The 20,963-nt window shown below is 38.7% G+C and overlaps 1 protein-coding gene across 16 annotated transcripts; it reads right to left on the bottom strand.

Annotated features, from left to right (window-relative positions):
• Positions 1-9,305: 9,305 nt before the first annotated feature.
• HNRNPK (heterogeneous nuclear ribonucleoprotein K) lies at positions 9,306-20,913 on the bottom strand. 16 transcript variants are annotated; one of them, XM_072959201.1, is made up of 17 exons: positions 20,761-20,912; positions 18,675-18,751; positions 18,482-18,569; positions 17,986-18,083; positions 17,279-17,335; positions 15,767-15,810; positions 14,817-14,889; positions 14,225-14,296; positions 13,610-13,723; positions 13,126-13,254; positions 12,195-12,502; positions 12,003-12,057; positions 11,597-11,680; positions 11,287-11,302; positions 11,128-11,210; positions 10,558-10,727; positions 9,306-9,844 (listed from the first exon to the last, which is right to left on the bottom strand). In XM_072959201.1, the coding sequence occupies exons 3-17, from the start codon at positions 18,537-18,539 to the stop codon at positions 9,811-9,813; spliced, it is 1,395 nt and encodes a 464-aa protein (XP_072815302.1). In that variant the 5' UTR covers positions 18,540-18,569; positions 18,675-18,751; positions 20,761-20,912; the 3' UTR covers positions 9,306-9,810. The 16 variants fall into 16 exon arrangements, with proteins under 16 accessions (XP_072815302.1, XP_006209309.1, XP_006209311.1 ...); XM_006209247.3 differs by having other exon boundaries at positions 18,482-18,566; XM_006209249.3 differs by having other exon boundaries at positions 9,306-9,784; positions 18,482-18,566.
• Between the last annotated feature and the right edge of the window lie 50 nt (positions 20,914-20,963).

The following is a 20,963-nucleotide window of genomic DNA, read 5'->3' as shown; positions in this document are numbered from 1 at the left end:
GTCGCCGTGGCCCGAGTCACGGTGACTCCAACCGGTGTACTGCGTTGTCCTCACTCGGCTCCCGCCCTTCTCTCCACGGAGGGCGAAGTCTGGGCCAGACGCCCTCGGTCACGCCCTGCATCCGGGTTCCTGGGACGCGACGAGCTTTATGGCCGCGGGTCGCGGTGCGGGGGGCCGGCCACCCCTAAGACTGCGACACCGGTTGGCGGTCCCCACACCCTCATCCGCCAGGCAGACTTGTCGTTTATTGTGCTGAATTCTTGGTCTATTTCGAGGTTTAGGATTAGTTGAGACTTTTGGAGAAATGGATGAGAAAACAAGTGTATTAATTTGTTATATGGACATTATGTTCCTGGAATTGTATTTAAATACCAAATTTTATTTAGTCTCCGGCCGTGACAAAAGCAGCAGTTTTAATCCCCGTTTTACAAGAGAAGCTGACTAGTTAGTGGTTAGTGCCTGGTCCCAGCAATGGTCTGGGCTGATACTAGATCTCCAAGTCAAAGGCACTTTCTACCAGCTGAGCTCACCAATGCCAACCAACCTCGTCAAGTAATGACTCTATCACTGGCTCTACTGTAATTATATATCTGTATCTACTGAGGAGGCGACATTATTAAAGGATATAAATATCACCTTACAGCCTCAAACTTTTAAAAAATACTTTCTAGCACGATGAAGAGAGAGCTTTAGGAGTCAATTTAGCAATGATCCAAATTCGCCTAATGGTGAAATTTTTGTATAGATGCGTGTATTTTTTTCTCCTTCGGAGATTTAAACCCCCATGGATCATATAATAACGTTCACATCTTTGAAAATCAACTATTGAAAATAACCATCAGTAATCATCTCTAGTTATTGCATTTGGGGGAGGATTTGGAACTTTTAAGTCTGACAGCTGTACCCTAGAGAAGCAGAACATCTTCATCCTTCTAGTTTCTTTATTTGGATAAAAAGGAATTTTAAGGGCTTCACTAGAATTTATTCTTCCAGAAAAAAGTCACTAATACAGTAATACAATTGTTGAATAAATCTGTCCTAGCAGTTCAAAGTCTTGAGATTCAAAGAAGTTGATTAGCAAGCAAATCTAGCAATTTACAAAAGAATCCAAGAGGTTAAATTTATGCCATTACCTCTTACTGAGGCTTGTTGACAGAAAAAAAATTAACAGTTGAATTCCTACTATGTTCAGGATATTGAGTTAGACACAGGAGTAGCATAAACAAAAATAAAACATGCTTCCTTCTCTCAAGAAACTTGTCGAGGTAAAGCATAAACTGTGTGTGTGTGTTTTGTTTTGTTTTGTTTTTTGTCTTTTAAAGTATGTTTGCAAGGTGCTGGGAATACAAAAAGTGAGTTCTTTACCTACTCAACATCCTTTCCCTCCTTCTTCCTGTCCAACAGAATCCCGATGTTCAGGAATCTCTCCCTCTTAACCCGCAATTGGTGTAGCACAGCATTCTCAGCTCCAGGGGTGGTCTGGACTGGTCTAAGGGTAATATCACCCACTTGCCAGGGACTGGATTAGAATCATGCATTTTCTCCTGTTCACTTCAATGAGTTGCAAGGGTAGGTTTGCAGGATACTTCCAGAAAAGCTTTTCCAGGAGAACTTCCAAAATTGATTCCTGCTCCCTCTGGACGTGGTTGAGCTTGGATATGAGGCTTAAAATTGCTACAGTCCTGTTGATGGCACCCTGAGTATGAAGTCGACACACGGGGGAAGCTAAAAGAATAGCAGAGAAGTGGAACTGGAGTAATGGGATTATGTCAACTCAACTCTTAAGTTTGTCCTACTTTTGGATCTCTAGATATGTAAGTTAACAAACTTCCTTATAGTGAAAGCAGTTTTGAGTTGGATTTTCTATTACTTGCTATGAAAGCTTCCTGTCTTACACGGGTAGCAAATACAGACATGCCGTCTGACATCTTCTGATCTAGTAGGGTAGGCGGACAATCAAATGTCTGGGTAAAACTGTGCCTCAAGCATCATAAAACTAGACTCTAGTGACTAAACAAAAAGGGGATTGTTTTTACCATATAAGAAGTAGTCCAGAGTTAGGCACTCTAGGCCTGATGCAGCTATTTGAGAATGTAACTAGGCTCTTTCTGTCTCACTCTCTTTAGCATGTGGCTTTTGTCTTTATGGTTGTAAGATGGTTTTACCCTTAACAGGCATTGTGTCCACAAAAAGGAGGAGGAAAGTAAAGTGGGCAAAGGGCCAAGGGAACATGCCGTCTGAGTATGCTTCTTTTGAAAACCTTAGCCAGAAGCTCTATGCCATAGGCATAGGCCTTTGAAGAGAAGATCAAGGGAGGGAGGCATGATCAATGATGTGGTGTCCTTGTCATTTTCCCCATCCTGAACAGTGTTCAAGTTAAATAATTCCAGTCATCAAGAGAGCCATCCTAAAAAAAAAAAAAAAAAAAAAAAAAAAAAAAAGCCACCCTTCTGAATGGCTAAATTAAATGTCACGCATTGGCAACAATCATTGCTACATCTGCAATTTTGTCATGATTGACTATGACAGATACTTAAATAGTCGGTTAAAAGGTATTCTTGAAGAAAAGTTGCAAAAGGCAAAGAAGTAAAATGGATTTTGTGAAGATAGGATTATTTTCATTTCCCCCAACTCTTCCAAAGAGATCAATAGACTATAAAGCCCCAAGAAGGCTTAGCAGAAAAGAGAGATGGTTCAATACTATGTAATTTTTCTCTTTTCCTTTTCTTCTTGATTTATCCATATATAGCATTTAAAATTGACCCCTTCCTTAAAATTTACTCTTGGGTTCTAGGGCATTGTGTTATCCTAGTTTTCTTAGTACCATTGAAGGCTCTTTCTCTTCTTACTCTCTTATTGTATGTAAAATGTCCCATCTACAGGCTATGGCTTAGGGACAGAATGGACTCTTTCTGGTGAAAACTCAGACTCAAATACTTCCAATTTCTGTTTTAAAATAGTTAGTTATAATAGAATAAACATATCATTTCTATTACATTTCATTATTACTACAGTTCAAAACCAATTATGGGAGAAAATATTTGCAAATGATATGACTAAAAAAGGCTTAATTTCAAGAATATATAAACAGCTCATACAACTTAATAACAAAAAAACAAACAACCCAATCCAAAAGTGGGCAGAAGACCTAAACAAGCATTTCTCCAATTAAGACATACGAATGGCCAATAGACATATGAAAAAATACTCAGTATCACTTATTACCAGAGAAATGCAAATCAAAACTACAATGAACTATCACTTTACACCAGTCAGAATGGCCATCATCCAAAAAGTCCAAGAATGATAAATGCTGGAGAGGGAGTAGAGAAAAGGGGACCCTCCTACACTGTTGGTGGGAATGTAGGTTGGTGCAGCCATTATGGAAAATAGTATGGAGATTTCTCGAAAAACTAAAAATAGACTTACCATATGATCCAGCAGTCCCACTGCTGGGTATGTATCCAGAGGGAATCCTAAGTCAAAAAGACACATGTGTGTACCCCAATGTTCATAGCAGCACTATATATGATAGCCAAAACATGGAAGCAACCTAAATGTCCACTGGCTGATGACTAGATAAAGACGATGTGGTATATTTATACAATGGAATACTACTTTGCCATAAAAAAGAATAAAATAATGCCATTTGCAGCAACATGGATGGACCTAGAGATTGTCATTCTAAGTGAAGTAACCCAGAAAGAGAAAGAAAAATACCATATCATATCGCTCATATGTGGTATCTAAAAAAAAGGTGGGGGGAAACTATGAACCCATTTACAAAACAGAAACAGACTTGCAGGCTTAGTAAACAAGGCTTAGTTACCGAGGAAAGGGGGTGGGAGTTTGAAATTTACAAATGTTAGCCACCATATATAAAAATAGATTTAACAGAATAAAAAAAAAAGATGTATTTATTCTAAAAAAAAAAGTTAGGATTTTTTGAACCATAGTTTGTTTTTAGTGAAATTAACATTAATATTTCCTACTTAGGAGGAAGAACTAAGTATTATAAAAATAGTATGAAGCTTCTAGGTTGGTGAGATTTGGGGAAAGTAACATAATAGGGGAGCAGGAGAGCTCTGGGCCCCTTCCCACATACCTTGCCCTGTGCATCTCTTTCATCTAGCTGTTCCTGAGTTATATATAAACCAGTAATTTATTTTCCTTGCTCTCTAAAAAACACAACAAAACTCTGAAACAAACCACAGCCCTTGAGAGATTTGCTGAGTTCCAATGATATTCCTTTACCAGGTTCCAAACAAGACTTAAATGTCATCAAAGGAGTGATTTGAATAATGTTGAATCAGTTCTTGCTTGACAAATTCTCTTCACTATGATCCAAACTTGGTATATGCCCTGCTTTACAAATGAGAGCTCTTTGAACAGTTTTGATCTTCACTTCAGGATATAATACAAGAGTATTGATCTGGTAATCACCTTCTTTAGCTCAAGGTTGCTACAAGCTGGAGCTGAGCTGTCTGTGGAATGGATTCTAGAAATCATCAAGCAAGGGGTTGTTGCCCAAAGACAGACTAGTTAAAGAAATCTCCAGAACTGAAGATTCAAATATGTGGAAGGATGAGGTGGAAAGAGGGGAACTGGAGGAAGGCAGTTTTTTCCTATTTAATTTTGTACCATATGGGATCATGGATGTTCACTAAACTTACTGTGATAATCATTTCATGACGTATGTAATCAAATCATTACGCTGTACATCTTAAACTTATACAGTGCTATATGTCAGTTATATCTCAATAAAAGTCAAACAAAAAACCCAGTTATGTGGAAGAGGAGCAGCAACCCTTCTAGTAATTTTATTCCTTGGAAACAGAGGTAGACAGATTGCCTGCTGTATCTTCTATTAAAGAGGATCACACTTTTGTTATTTTTGTTTTTTTTTTTGTTTTTCCACAGTGCACTTTGATTTGGAGAATTGGTGCCAGTCGGCAGTAGATCATTCATCTTAGACTGCAGTGCAGAAAAAAAAAAAAAGGGCAGGGAGGGGATACACAATAACATGTAAAAATCTGCTTTTAAAAAGTGCAAAAATAAACAGATACAAAGGAATATTTTTCTTGACAACATGAGGCAGGGATTAATGTTTCACCTGTAAGGTGCAATCTGAGGGCACTGACAGGGAAAGGAAAAGAAGTTTCAGTTAGCAAGTAACATAAGGGGATATAGTATCTGTGCTGGCTACTGCTTCTTGGTGGGTCTCAAAGAGACACAGCTCATCACCATGTAACAGCGCTGGCACAGACTACACCACACAGGACAAACTTAAGAAATTGCCTCAGAGCCGTTTGTGGAGAAAGGAGAGGAAGTTCTCCTACCTCTCACCTTTCTTTTTTTTTTTTTTTTTTTTTTTTTAGAGGTTTTAGGATTTTAACGTTCTTCACATTCAACGTAAAATACTGACAATGGATAAACAATAGGGGAGAAGACTCTTCCGCAAAGACCTTCCAGAACTCACAGCATCACTCCGGTCAGACCAACAGTCAAGTGAACAAAGGATAAGGGAGTTTAACAGAGAATTTTAGTTCAATAGCATAACTAACAGATAAACATGTAACTTTATATATTAAACATACTGCTTTTGGCTTCCTAGTCAACACATCTTGAGTTTCTGCTCTTATTAATCATCCCTCACTTGCACTGCCCCAGGCTGAACCCTAGAGAGGTCTCTGAGGGACCTAGCTGGCACTTTCTACTACGTTCCTGCCAAATCTTTTATTACTATCAAAATGACTTCTACCGCTTTTGGTGTGATAAGCACCTATCATATACTCTTCTCTCTTACTCTATAGAGTATTTGAACTAAGTGAACAAGGTGGCCCTTTCCTTCTAATGAAGACTGTCCTTGAAGGTAGAAAGACTTCTAGGAAAAAAAGGAGGACATGATGTTTGAATGGGGAAAATGAAAGGATTTGAAGTGTGAGGTTTTGGTGACTGAAATAATTTCCTTCACAATTACAGGTCTAGGGTTAGGGGAGTGAAACGGGGAGAGATGTTGAGGGAGGATAGGAAATTCTTATGGGTTCTGGACAAAAAGTGAGGTGGCTAGAAAATTTTGATGTCATTGGACAGCTGGTGTTAACCTTTTCCCCCAATACCGTTGCTAGTGCCTACTGCTCAGCTAGCTGGCAAACAGGTGAACCACCCCACAGAACATCTGCATTTTTTTCCAATTGTGTTTGCACAATCACCTCAACTCAGCAGATTAGCTCCACATTTTAAATATACACAAATGTATAACTGCCTGGGCGTTAAGTATCTGGGCATTCCCTTCTTTTCTTCAGTCAGGCTTCTTCCGACTGGAAGTGCTGAGGCCTGGCTTGCGTAAATGTTCATCTATGTATACAAGCCCTGATGTCTTCATTTTTTCCATCTGCCAAGAGGAGCAGAGGGCAGTAGTTTAGGTCAACACACTGGGATTTTCCTAGTTTAACTGCAATTTTGCCTCAAGCAACATGCTTGTGAATCTATACACATACACACATCAGTTTCTGCTTTCTTAAACACATCTCACAGTACTGTTTTTCCTTACTATCAAGTTACTGGATTCTCCCCAAATACTTTTTGCTAACCACCACCTCTTTGGGGCTTACCACTGTTCTTGTACACCTCAGGAACTAAATACGTATTTGATGAGTTAGTGAAAAGATACAGAAACTTCTTACTACACGTAGCTGTAAACATTTAACTTAAAACTATTAATTGGAGGAATTTGTTAAACACACAGATTCCTGGCACCTCTCTACGTAGACTGTGACTCAGTTGAGCTGAGGTGGTCCATCTTAAACTGCAGTTAATTTTGAACATACTTCAGATAGTTTTGAGAAACACTGATAATGCTTCCCAAATAGCTAATTTACATCTAGTCATCAAGAGTCCTTTCCAAAAAATTTTTGATGGCATCTAACGTTTAAAAAATCTAACTTTATGAACAGAAAACTTTCCACTGGTCTAAAGAGAAAATTTTAAATACAGGCCTCTTTAGCAAGTCTTAAGCAAATCACAACTTACCATTTGTGGAACAGTAACCCCATTTTGAGTACTAACAAGGCATTTTGAGATAAAACCACTGAATATTGAAAAAATTTACTATGTTCATTTCCCTATAAGATTCAGTCTCTGTATTCCAGTGGTATCAGTTATCAGGAGTAACTACTTGATCACTCAATAGTTTATTATCAGTTTCATTATGCAAACGATTAAAAGTTGAATAGTACACAAAAATTTAAATTCCTTTTCATTCCTGAAAAAATTTTGGTGCAATCTGGTTTCCAACTTGTCTGTTGGCATTGTTAATAATTTTCAAATTTAGGCTAAAAACACTTTAAAGCTTCACACCAGCCTAGTCCTAGTTGCTTCTTATAAAATTGGCTCAACACTCCATTTAAGTCCATTTTAAGCTTGTTTTACTTCTGAGAATATTCTCAATGTAACTCAAATTTCCAGCCTATATTCAAACACCATTTACCAGTAACAGTGGGTAATGAAAAGGGCCTCTCCCCCTCCCAAGCTGTATACCCAACGTGCCAATGTCAAATATTCTCCAGTCTATTTTTTATTAGGTTCTTGGGTTCAAGGTCTCATTTTTTAAAGGCAAAAATGAGAATACTTTCTGCTAGTAGTTTATTAACATAACTGATTTTTGGAAGACGAGTGAAAGCTCTGAAAGCCAGTGTTCTCTACAGGGATGCTTTCTTTCAGCAGGCTTAACAATCTGACTAAAACATCATTACTGGTGTGAATTTTCTCTAGAGGAAGGGCTCATTTCAATCTGAGTAGGCTGTACTACCCTAAGCAACCCAAACTTAACCATACTTAAACTACTCAAGAGGGAAGGTAACACCCAAGAGTAATTCAGGCTAATTTCACCTTTGGGGAAGCCTTATCACAGGTATTTTAAGTGACGCTGTGGTACCATTTATTTCATTTATCAAGAGAACACTCAATTCCCCTCCCCAAAACTAAAAAAGGTTATCACTGAAGTTTGTCACTTTAAATGGCATATTTAAATGTACTACTCACATATATTTCAGATAAACTGTTTCTCATTTTTCTATCATACACAAATCTTGAAACTGCCCACTTCACATTCTATCATACACAAGTCTCTCTTCTAAACTTAAAGCAAAACTGCATCCATGAATCCCTGTCTATTTAATTGTTGGGTTGTTCCCATGCTTTCTGGGCAGTTGGAGGCTAACAGGTAGCATTTTAGGGTTTTATAAGCCAAAAATCAGGGGGAAAAAAAAACACTGTATGTAAATATTCTTACAACACAGTAGGGCTATTTTTAAGACAGAAACCTAAAAAAGTGTATCAAAGGTAAGAAGGACTTGTAGAATTGGAATGACTCAGCTCTTTATGCTGTTACCCTTTAAGAAATTAAGAGCCCAACTACTAGAATTTTAAATTTACCAATAGTACCAAATCTATTTAAAAATGCTAGAAAAACACTTCACACAAAAAATATATAATGTAAGATTACTGTATTTCCTTGTAAGAGGAACGTTTTAACAAATTTTACAGGTGTCAATCAACCCTTGTTCAAATTGGGCACACATCAAATCTAGCATTATAGGAGTTTTATTTATTTGGAAGTGAACTAACTATTAATACAAATGCCAAGATACTACAGAAAACATCCACAGGAATTTTTTTCATCTTTTTTGAATTGTTCACAAACATTTCCTACATAATCCAACATACAACATAGAAATGGTACATCTTTTTCTTTCAATTTGCATACAATGGAAAAACAAGAATATATATATATATATTTTACAAAGTTTAACTAATAAGACACTAGCAAGCTGACAGTTTAAGTCTATAGGTGAAATTATCTAATAAAAAATAATTCAGAATTTGTTTAGCATCAGTCACTTCCATAACCAAGTATTATTCTGATTAATACTTGCTGCTGTTTGGTATATACTTATACCACTACTCCACCTGTACTGCTTCCTCTTGGTTCTTCACAATTACTAACAGAAAACTGTTGCAAAGCAGGGGCAAGCATTTGTAAAAACAAACAAACAAACATACCCAGCTTATTGTAAGCATGAATGTGTGGTGGAATTTCCTCCCAAGTAATGGACTTTCAAACCATCAAGAAATCACCAGAACTGACTTTGTCAAGATATTTTGCCTATGTCCTAGAGGAGATGCACTTATTTATATCCAACAGAAGACTGAAAATCAAACTTAGTGTTTATAGTTTGGGGGCCGGTTAGGGGAATTCAGCCATTTGAAAAATGACCATCTTAAAAAAAAATGACCACCAAAAAATAGGTTCACTAAATTTATTTTAAAAATCATAAAACGTTTCTTACAAAAGAGCATTACATTCTGCACACTGCTCTGAATAGATGCCAGGGACATATGGACTATTGTTACTTTTCCTCCCTGTCCCCCACCCCCAAATGTTACAGTGACCACAAAGCAAAGTGTTCACAATAATTACATGGGGGGAATTTTTTTTTAACCACCAACAACGAACAAAAATTAAAATTCACTCACTCTGCTGCTGTTTCAAAATTTCAATGTTAGTTTTTGCACACCCTCCCCCACCCCCCAACCCTGTTTGAAAGGAACTAAAACATTACATCTGGTGAACAGCAAAGATTTCACTACACCTCAAATGCAGAACACCTATGAAGCAGAGGAATGTTGGCTTTTTAAACAGAAGCAGATAAAAAAAAAAAGATGCAGGACTCCTTCAGTTCTTCACTAGTCTTAGAAAAACTTTCCAGAATACTGCTTCACACTATAAAAAAGAAAAAATATCTTGCATTAGAATCCTTCAACATCTGCATACTGCTTCACACTATAAAAGAAAAGAAAAAAAAGTACGAATTAGAATTTGTTTGTAACATCTTAATCAACATTAAGACAATTTCAATGCTAAATTAAACCGATAAATATGTCCATTACACAATTAGAAATAAGAATTAAAACATTAGCAAATATGAAATAGAGCAATGTAAAACTCAAGAAAAAAGATTAATAGTAAATCAGACATTAGTAGAACAGAATTAAGAAAACCAAAAGTTGTTAATATTTGGTAGAAAAGACAAAGAAATGCCAGTTAAGGTGTGAAATGCTGCATTTTACTGCACCAATCATTTGTCCTGTAGAGGCATGGCCTGTGCCATATGGCAGACTGTGATTTGTTGTCGATTTAGTTATCTAAAAACAACAAAATCACTAGTCTTCCACACAGAACTAGACCAACATCCACTGAAATCTTCTATATTTTCTACAGGCTCTGTATAATTTATAACAAGTGGTTCTGGCAGCAGTTTTCACCAGAGAAATGAGAAGTTTGCTTGGTTAAGGCTTCTTCCAGCAAGATTAGTATTGAATGTCTTCGTTTTTAGTAAGAAAGAAGAAAACTGAAGCAAAGCTATTAGAATGTTTAGAAGTTAGGTCCCCAAAAGGTTGAGACACCATGGCTTCTAAAAGAAAAATTAGTTGAGAAGAAAAGCTTTTTAAAGTTTTAGTATGTGTAGGCTAACATAAAGCTAAACTCAAACTGACCTGTTCTGCAGCAAATACTGTGCATTCTGTATCTGGTCCTGTGTTCCTGTAATGGTAATGATCCGATCTTCGGACCCTTCTAAAGGCTCATCAATTTTGATCGAAGCTCCTGACTCATGACGGATTTGTTTAATCCGCTGACCACCTTTGCCAATAATAGATCCAGCCAACTGAAAAGATTTTTAGAGACAAGTGTTTATGACATACTTTCAAAAATATCTGTATTATCTTGTACTTTCAGTGACCATAAAGAGCATTAACTTTGTACAACTTACTGACTTTGCTTTATTAATGTCCCTCCAACTAGTGTAGATTTGGATTATAATGTATCTACAACACTAACCACCATTTCCTTTAATGAAGGAATCAAGGGCTCAGAACCCTTCTAACTGCTTTTAATAGTACTGAGTATCATTTGACAAGACTCAAACTGCAAAATGATATCTCACTGAAGTCCTTAAAACACAATTTTAATCCTAAAATGGAATATTTTTGTTAAAACCTTTTACTTAAAGTCAGGGAACTTAAAATGACTCATCAAATACCCTTTGTAATATTAAAGATACTTACATCTTTGGGAATAGTTACTTGTGTAGTAATAATAGGTCCACCAAGATCACCATATGAGCCACGACCCCCTGCATAGGAATAATCTGATTTAAATAATGAGCATTAAGTTCATTTAGAAAGCATGAAATAATGTTTGATTTCACAAAGGAGAAAACTTACCATATCCAGAGCCACCCTAAAAAACAAAACAAAACAAAACAAAAAAACAGGAAAAAAAAGATTATTTTGCCTCAAAACTTCAGGTATTTTAACATTCCTATAACCCCTCAGTTTAGGATACCACAGCCTCCCATATCCTCCCTAGTAAATAAATTCCAGAAGACAATCCTTAGGGGAAGAAACCATACAGGTACACAGCATTCCAAGAAACAAAAACGTTACATATGGGTAAATAAAACACTTAACTGATGAGTAAGCAAGCATCTTAAAACTGTTACTGACAAGAATGCAAACACCCATGATACTCAACCTGTGGTTCATAAGCCATCTGCCACTCTGATGGGCTCCATGTATCTATTGCAGAGTCCCAAGTTTCATCAGCGCTGAAACCAACCTGTGTTAAAAGAGTAAACTATTAACATGAACCTGTCTCTATTCATCAAGGACACTATATTTATGACCAATTTCTATTTCATATCTTTATAAAATACATAAATTGGCAAAACCCACAAATCTGGGAGGAAACAAAGATGGATTAATAGCCTTAATATTCCAGCAAAAAAAAAAAATAACAAGTAGCTACCTAAAAAAAAAAAAAAGTCTGCTTGTGAAACTCTTCAGTAATAGTATCTTCAACAAAAAATGTTAACTACCTGACTTTAAGACCCCTTTTAGCTCTCATACATATGATGTATTTGACATATCAAAGGTCTTACCATGCCATCATAACGGTCTCCAGGTCTTCCTCTTCTGTCATAGGCCATCAGATCTCTGCAAGCAAGCATAACACTCACTTGTAATCTCAGCTTGTTTACATGTCACATACATCAAACAAAAAAAAAATGTACCCCCTTCACCTGTAAAGTACAGCTTTATGTATGTTAATAATGTGAGTGAAAGAAACTTACCCTCCTCTAGGTGGTGGTGGTGGAGGAAGAGGAAGATTCCGAGCTCTGCTACCACCCCGGCCACCTCGTCCAGGAGGAGGTGGAGGAGGTCCTCGACGAGGGCTCATATCATCATAATCTCTTCTAGATGGAGGCATGGGACGCCCACCCCGACCAGGAGGCATTCTGTCAAAGCCACCTCTTCCTCGCATGGGAAATCCCACTGGACGTCCACGGCGGTCATCAAACATCATTGTAAAACCACCATAATCGTAAGTTTCATCATAAAAATTGGGATCATAAGGCTGAGCACGTCCTTTGATAGGAGACTGAAACAAAAATACAGCAAGATTATAGATTAAAAAAGAGCCTTGGTTCATATTAACCTTCTTGTTAACAAAACATTTCACATCCTTTTATTTCTGAGGTACTTGACACCAGGATAGGAATAGGCAAATATAATAGGAAGAATTTTAAAAATGTACTATTTTTGGTGAGCCCCAAACAAAAAAGTTGAGTCTTAGTGCTTGTGAGGTTAAGATTAATAGCTTGATTTTACCCTTAGATCTTAAGAGATCACAAAACCTCTTTCACATTTCACAATGGGGAATTACGAAGCTCTGACCACCCTGAGGGGATCAGTATCCTGGATAAGCCTGTAACCTATAGTGAGGCACAGTACTTGGGAAGCTGTGCAATGTAGCACTATAGAACCATAGAAACTTCGTTTCAAGGACCAAAAGCTATTAAAATTATCTCACCTAACATTAAAAAAAATCCACTCTCCAGATTCTCCTCTAGTATTTTTAATTTAAAGTGATAACAAAAGCATAGTGATAGAAAACTGTTAGGGAAAGGATAAACAAAATCTATTTGCCTCAATGTTTTGAGACTACTCTTGAATAAAACATGTTTTATGAAATTAAATATAAATGAAGTGTTCTGAAGGTACCTCTGATATAAGATCAAGGATGATCTTTATGCACTCTACAACCCTATCAGGTTTTCCTCCAATAAGAACAACTCTGTCAGTGGACTGAGGACAGCATTCCTGGAAAAGCTTGATTGTTGTCTGAGTGTTCTGTAATAAGTTCACAAAAGCAGCATTAATCAATCAGAAAAAAACAAATGCACCGAAAAACCCAGGGTTCAGGTAAATTAACATTTATGTTTCAGTAATTCCCCTCACAAAAAACCTTCTTAAGTAAGGGATAGGACTTTGCAATGACACAAAAATTTTGGCAAAATAACTTCTCTAGCGTGGCCAGGTTTTTTGGGTTATATTTCAATTAGCAATCTAGTTAAATATGGAAGTGATGAGGAATCTTAGGGGAAGAAACTCAAAAGGGGGAGGGAGTGAGAAGCCCACCAAACCAAATCTATACAGGAAAACTATTTTCCAGTAACACAGCAGAAAACAAAACAATGCTTTTTACCTCTCGAAGTTCTTTGATTTTAGCACCTTTGACCCCAATAATTCCTCCTGCCAGACTCTGATGAATCAACAGTCTCAACTCGCAGTCAAAGTCGCTTCCTTTATAGTGTTGGTACTGCAGAGGGAGAATTACAAAACTTTAGACTCAAATCAAGATACCCCAAGAATACACACTTATCTGCTATAAGCATAACAATATACTGTTGCAGTGAGCAACCTGAATTTATATTTCAATAACTTTACCAGTTATGTGCTTATTATCCTCAATAGCCAGGCCCAAAAAGGACATTCTGCACCACCTTAAAAAACTATTTTATTTTCAGGTCCTGCAACACCATACCCACACTGCAGCCATTTAGCATGTCGCTGTTACCACAAAATTATTATTAACATTCAAATAACACCATAATAAAAATGACTGCAAAGCACTTTGCAAATGTAGTTAATTCCCACTGCAGCATGGAGCAGGGTCAACAGTGAGTTGTAAGACCATTAATTTATCATGTTTTTAAGCCTTTTTCTATAGAGATGGGAAAAGTACACTATGTTGAAAATAAAATTGATCCTATGGGCCAGGCTCCATACTTCAGTGGGGTTCAATGGCACTATGACATACATTTAAGCATTCCACAGCATCAGATTCGAGCGGGAGCTGGCTGGTTGCAGTGGGTGATGGCAACTGCAGGCCCTGAAAGTAGAAAAATAAGAGTAATAGGTTAAGTGTCTAGTGTGATCAGGCTATTGTCGCATATATTGGTAAAGCTACTACAACATAATTCACAACTGTCATTAAGTAACAAACTGCTTATCTAGGCTAAAAATCAATGTACAAGGCTTTTCTCTATACATCTAGTAAACAATGGCATAGAATTGAAAAATTCTCAAACTAGATTCATCCTTTCCAACACAGTCCCAGTCAATATTCTAACTTAAAACCTCCTCCAAAACTAAAGCCCATAAAATATACCCTAAACCCATGAGAATGCATGACCACAGGTAGTTCCTATCTACTCCAGAGTGGCCAGACTACATTTTTTAAAACAAATAATATAGGTACAATATATTCCTGAACATTACACAGCAAAGGATTAAGACATTGCTGCTACAAAACTATTATACCCGTTGTCTCCCCATCTCTCCCATTATGCCCCTTTAAAACATCCTTAAGCACCCCCCAATTGCCAAATACATTAAAAAAATGAGCCTACCTCTTCCAAGGTAGGGATGATTTTCTTCAGAATTTCTCCAATTGTTTCAATATCAGCACTGATACTCAATATGCTGTCAAACATCACAAATACCAGATAGTACAAAAAAGGTGGAAAAGAAAAATGAGTTTTGTGTTCATCATCAGTAGTCATACAAACTTCTACAGAGAAGTAACATACAATTATTTAATAGTCCCCATTTAAAGTAGCCTATTTATACATTGTTCACATGCATTTTGTTTTATGCCCAATACAAACATGGTAACAATATTAGGAGACTTGCAGAGAGACAGAGAGAATGGGCTCTTGGAAGGGCTCAGATTAAGTGGGCAATAAATTGACCAGAACTGAAGCAGAGTTGAATATTTCTGTTCCCCGCCACCACTAAGTTAATTAAGGATACCCTCGCTGTTACATTGGTAAAACTGGCACACCTTCTCTTAGGCAAAGTGGGGAATATGCAAGTGGTGAACATTGTATTTGGAGTAAGGTTATGGATACCAGTTAGAAATTAGATCACTAATGGGCTCTGCAAGAAAACAAATACAAATGCGAGACAAAACAAAGACAACACAAATGAGAAGTGAAGGAAAGTGAACCAGAGTTAGCATTTCATCAGAAAAAATTATGAACAGGCAATGTTGGGAAGCAAGGTGGGCCACAAAGACAGAGCGAGAGACTATTTCGGTAACAATTTGATTTACAATGCAGCAAATATGCAACACTTGAAGCTGTGCTCCTTCCATCGAAATAAAATTAGTGGATCGTTTGGGTGGGCAACTCACGGTAAAAGTTCAGTGACAAAAAGACTTAATGGGGAAAATAAGACAGAAACTTGAAAAACAATACACCGTCTAAAGGGGATACTATTTAATTATATAAAAGGCAGGTAATAAAATACATTTCTCTCTTTCTATTCAGGCAGTGAGGCATAAACTGTTGGGACATACCGCTCGGGGCCACTGCTGTCTGGGACTGAAACACTGGCATTGTACTGCATTGGTCATTGGCGTTCGTGGATGTTGGCATTGGGCATGGGCATTCAATCAGAAGTTGTCAAGTATGGTACCCGTTTGGCAACGAGCACATTTTTGGGCATAGCCAACCAGGGTTTTCACATGGGCGTTCAGGGGCGGATGGGCCAACGTCATGGTGGGCAACGCAGGGGTAAGTCGATCCAGTACATGGGCAACGGAGATATATGGCCAAAAAAACAAGGAGAGGGAAAAGGGGGAAAAGCAATAAATTTTAATTTAATACAAACTATACTCATACTCTCAATTAATGAAACAAGCTTAAGTTGTTCTGAAGACTAACACAATAATGGACTTCTCTATATCTGACTGTGGCTTAACATTTAAGGACCTTTAATGATGGTAACTAGTTTTTTTTTTTAAAAAAACAAACGATGTTTCAGTAGCAGGCTGGCTCATGAGGGTAGACACAAAACCTGTCATGACTCAAATTCTTGAGGAAAATGGGGAAATTAATAACCCAGATAATTATATAGAACATCTGGATTAAGAGGAAAGAGGTTTATAAAAGACAAAACAAAAATTCCCACACCACCAAAAACCCTAGCTCTTAAAAGACTAGTTATTTTGGTTTCCTGGAAGTTTAAAACGCACTCCTAGATGCTAACAGGTAAGTTTGTAAAATTTAAACAAATTTTCAAGTTCAGTTTACAGTAAAATCAAGAGGAACATACAGAGATCTGCGACCAAGAGAGAAATGAAATACTATCAAATCAGTATTCAACACAAAGCTATCATTTGCCTCAACTTTAGCAAGAAAACATCAAGAGTGTGTACATGAGAAAAAAAATTTAGGAATTGTGGTGTAACCAAGTCCTACAAATAAACTCACTTCTGGTGATACTAACATTTACTGTGTCTAATCACAAGAGTCAACCCACTATAAAATATGAAGACTCAAACAAATCATTAGCATTGACAAACTGTTTCCCAGTTATAAAATGCCTACTCTATTTTTTATCTGTATTTAAACCATGCAACCTCAATTTCTTTGTACTCCATGTGTAAGCTGTTAAAGAATAGATGGACAAATTGAAAAAAAATTAAGAGAAATAAAAATTTCGGAGCTTAATCAGCCACCTGCAATGGTTTTCAGTAATACTGTATTTGATTCACACATGGGAAATGATGCAATTAAGGGTTTTTTTATACCATTTGTTATTTCTAATTAAGATGTTATCTTGCTTTTAAGTGAATAATTTGGTGGAAAGTTAATTAGAAAGTGAAGAGAGGTTTAATACAGACACCCCTCCCCCAATTGAACTGTCTGGGCTTTGTTAAATCAGGAATGGCAAATCATCTATGTAATCAATTATTATAAAAGGCTTGTATCTAGACTATTAAATGATTTCTATGACGCTCATCTTTAAACTACAAACACATAAACTGAAGCTGCCTGTGTAGTAGTTTAAACTCTTTAATACTTACGTCTGTACGGAGAGCCTTAATATTCTTGCCTCCTTTCCCAATCACTGCCCCAGCATTCTGGAGAAAATAATGAGATAAGACACTTATTTTATCTTTTCCTAAAATTAAGTTTCCCTATGCTCATAAGCTTTAGCCAAAACCAATCAAACAAACCCCATACAACTGTAATCTCTTTTTTTGGGAGTAAGAAGGCTGAAAATCTATTTAGGGATCTCATAACATCAGGTTAATAAAAATTAAGTTTATGTGCTTTGAGGACTAAACCCCAAGACAGCTTAGAACTACTCAGAATGCCAGAAATACACTCAGATAAAACTTAAGCACTGGATCTAATTTTACAGTACCTTTGTAAAGTAGTAACTTATATACTTGTTAGTAGGTACCTTCACATTATGAGATAGTCAGGTAAGCTGCCAACCAAAGAATCCACAATGTAATCAAGATATAACCTTTAATCCACTAATGCTTTAAGGATTACCCACACCCATCTCCTAGTTTGACCTGTGCAATGGCTAGGTTTAGGGTTTTTATTTTAATTGTTAGCGAAATAAGTCATCACGGCCTAGAAAGTCTGTTCAGAAAGAACCACAGAAATCTTTTAGATTCCGCAGCCTGTGTGTAGACCAAATCTGAAGGCTTCCCAGAGGGCCCAATCAGAACTTAATTCCTACTTGAGTAAGAACCAGTTTCAAAAATAAAATTTATACCTTGCTCTGAAGCAGAATGCGTAATTCAACCATCTCATCAGTGTTTCTAGATCTTTTAAAAGCTTGTTCCTCTTCCATATCTTCGGCAGGGCGTTTACCTAGAAATTAACAGTTCAGGTTTCAAAGGAAGCACCAGCATCTTCAAGAAAGGCACCTTTAACCACATTTAAAAGTAACTTCATTCTGTTTTAAGAGATTTGTTGCTAATTTTATGGACTTTAAATATAATTCAAAGCATGCTCCCTTCCAATAACGTTTTTCTAAAACACAAGATACTGTTACCAAACAGTTCCAAAGATTAGAATTTCAAAATACTAGAAAAAGATTTTTATATATACTGTCTTTTTTAAAATCAAGTTTACAGTTAATGATACAAATGAGTTAGTTCTAGTTCCTAAATAAAAGGCCAGGATGTAACTGACCGGGATCCCAAATTGAACAAATACCAAAATTAACAGTACAGAAAATGTATAAAGTTGTTAAAATGTCTTCTCACCAAATTCACCATTGGTTTCGGTGTTGGGAAAGGTTTCCTCTGGCTGTTCCGTTTCCATTTTCTCGTATTAAATGGACACACCAATCTGTTGAAAAATAGAAAGGCTAGTACGTTTGGCTTACTGGAAAATAATCTGTACATCTCACTAAATATTAAAAAAAAGGCAAGAAAGGACTCTGCTTCTAGAACATACCAGTTATTATATATCCTTGCAGAGCAGAACTCAAGTGTTCTGGGCGGGACCAACTGACACCCTAGTCCTGCAGTAGCCTATAAAAACCAACACAAATCAGTTTTGTTTTTTTCGGTTATTACTGAATACTAATGAACACCCATTTGAACACAACAAACAAAAGAGCTATTTTAAAAACTTGTTCCTTGGTTTTAGGGTCTTAAACTTCCAAATGACTGCCTTAAAACACAAAAACACAAACCACAAGGACCATAATTGATTTTTTTCGATAAAAGGACAAACACTAATTTTTAGCCATTGGATCAAATCCAATCACAGCAACTGGTTATTTTATATGATACATATACATAGAAGACCAGACATATGTGCGGCATTTAAGTCCAAGTTGCTCCCGAAAGTATAAATTTATGAAAAGGTAACAATGTTTATATTGGAATTTTAAATCGCTATGGGGTTTTCGTTTCTACTGGTGACTTGAAACAACATTCTCTTAACTCTTTACAGTTTACAGGTACAAAGGCAAATTCTAGGTATAGCCAACCGTCGGGTCTATCCACTGAAGGAATAAATCTGCAAACCTGATAGCGCAGCTCTAACTACCAGTACCACTCGACTCTCCAAAAGAGCCCTTGAACACCAATACTGTCACTAGCGGGGTATTTTAAATTACGTTAAAAAAAAAAAACCAGTATACCCTGACAGTTATACCTCCAATACCAGAGTGGTGATAGTCCTGCAAACAGCCTTTTAGCTCCCCCCACCTCGGGACTAGTAGGAGGCTACATGTGGTCCCTATAGAAAAAGAATAATAAATAGCTCAACAGCTTAACGCTAAAACTCATGCCAGTATTTATGCCTCCCACTCTTCCCTAATGTTTGTCGCTAAACCACTCTAATGACTAACTGAAACGCTAACCTTCTGGCACACTACTCAGTTAAATACTGAGGTGTGGTGGCAGATCCGGATAAAGTTTCAAGACAAATAGGCTGTTTCTAAGGATAACCAAATATTCTTCAGGTCCTTCCGGCACCATCTCTCGGGCCGCGAAAATCACGAAGTACGTACGCGACCAGCCCGGAGCCACATGCCCTCCTCTCCCCAACACCCCATACCGGGATCCGCCACAGCCGAGTATCTGGAGCTGAACAAGCTCCCGCGGCGAGAGCACCAGCGCCGCACCTCTCCTCACCCGGAGCCGACAGGAAATGGCGGCCCGCGTAATGGCGACTACGTGCTACTAGGCGGAGCCGAGTGCGGACCCCCTCCCCCACCCACCACGCGGTCCCGCGATCTCATCCCCCGCACCCTCCCCCACCGCGGGAGAGACAAAGCAACGGAGGCAGCCCGGCCGTCCCAGCTCGCCCGCTCCCGCTCCCGGCCGGGGGAGCCCGAGTGCAGCGGGACCCACACAAAGAGAACGGCAGCGTGGTCCACCGCTCTCGGGGCCAGCCCGCCGGCAACCCCCTTACTACACTAGAGGCCTAGCTCCCAATACTACAACTCGTCCTACCGGCAGAAGCCTCGCCACTTCCCGAAGCCTCTAGTACCACAAGGCGGACTGCGGATCTACGCTCAGGGAAATGGCGGAGGTGGGGGAGGGGAACCTCGGCAACGTTCCCTCCCAGAATCGGCCAACCCCCAAGCAGCCCCCAAACGCCTCCCTCAGGCGGAGAAACAGGCCTCGAGCCCTCGCCCCCACGCGCCGTCCGCCCAGCCCCACTCCTCACCGGGCGAAGCTACAGCCCCTATGCCGACGCGCCGCCTCAGCCGGTCACAGCTAGACAGAGAACGAGCGCAGGCCCCCGCCACCGTCCCCCGCCTCCCCGCGCTCGCCTACCCCGCCGCCGTGCCCGATTGGCTGCCCCGGCTTTAGCGGTGGCGCGAGGGCGAAGCGATTGGCCCAAGGCAGCATCAATCAAGGCGCCGGAGGAGGGGACGGCCCCGCCCCCCACCGGCGCCTCCCTTCAGGCTGTAAGGCCGCGAAGGGCCCGAGAAACCCTGGCTTGGAAAAAGTCAACGGAGCCTTTAGGGAGGCCAAACCCCTATCCGAACCCATACTACTCAAGCCCCAATAACCCTAATTACCTATAGGCCACAAACCAGCGGGACGTAGGCAAGACGTCGAGGTTGGTGCAGCAGAGAAACAGAGGATAATGGCGTCCGCAGTGCTTTCGCCTGGAGCGCCCTCCTCCTTTCTCGTTCGCGCACTCACTAGCGGGGGGGAGGGAGGGGAAACCTCTCGCGAGAACTGAAAGCTGTCTCGTTCACGCGCACAAGGAGGGGGCGGG

This window comes from Vicugna pacos, chromosome 4 (genome assembly GCF_048564905.1).
Source record: "Vicugna pacos chromosome 4, VicPac4, whole genome shotgun sequence".
Taxonomy (NCBI): Eukaryota; Metazoa; Chordata; class Mammalia; order Artiodactyla; family Camelidae; genus Vicugna; species Vicugna pacos.
The sequence above is the reverse complement of the archived record's forward strand: the minus strand, read 5'-3'. Positions and strand labels throughout refer to the sequence as shown.

What these genes read in the sequence shown, in the direction of transcription:
- HNRNPK (XM_072959201.1), bottom strand. Translation starts at nt 18,539, where the DNA reads ATGGAAACGGAACAGCCAGAGGAAACCTTTCCCAACACCGAAACCAAT. An exon ending in AAATCAAAGAACTTCGAGAG is followed by an intron (nt 13,255 to 13,609) that starts GTAAAAAGCATT and finishes AACTTATTACAG; the next exon opens with AACACTCAGACAACAATCAA. An exon ending in TCCTTGATCTTATATCAGAG is followed by an intron (nt 12,503 to 13,125) that starts GTACCTTCAGAA and finishes TTTTTGTTTCAG; the next exon opens with TCTCCTATCAAAGGACGTGC.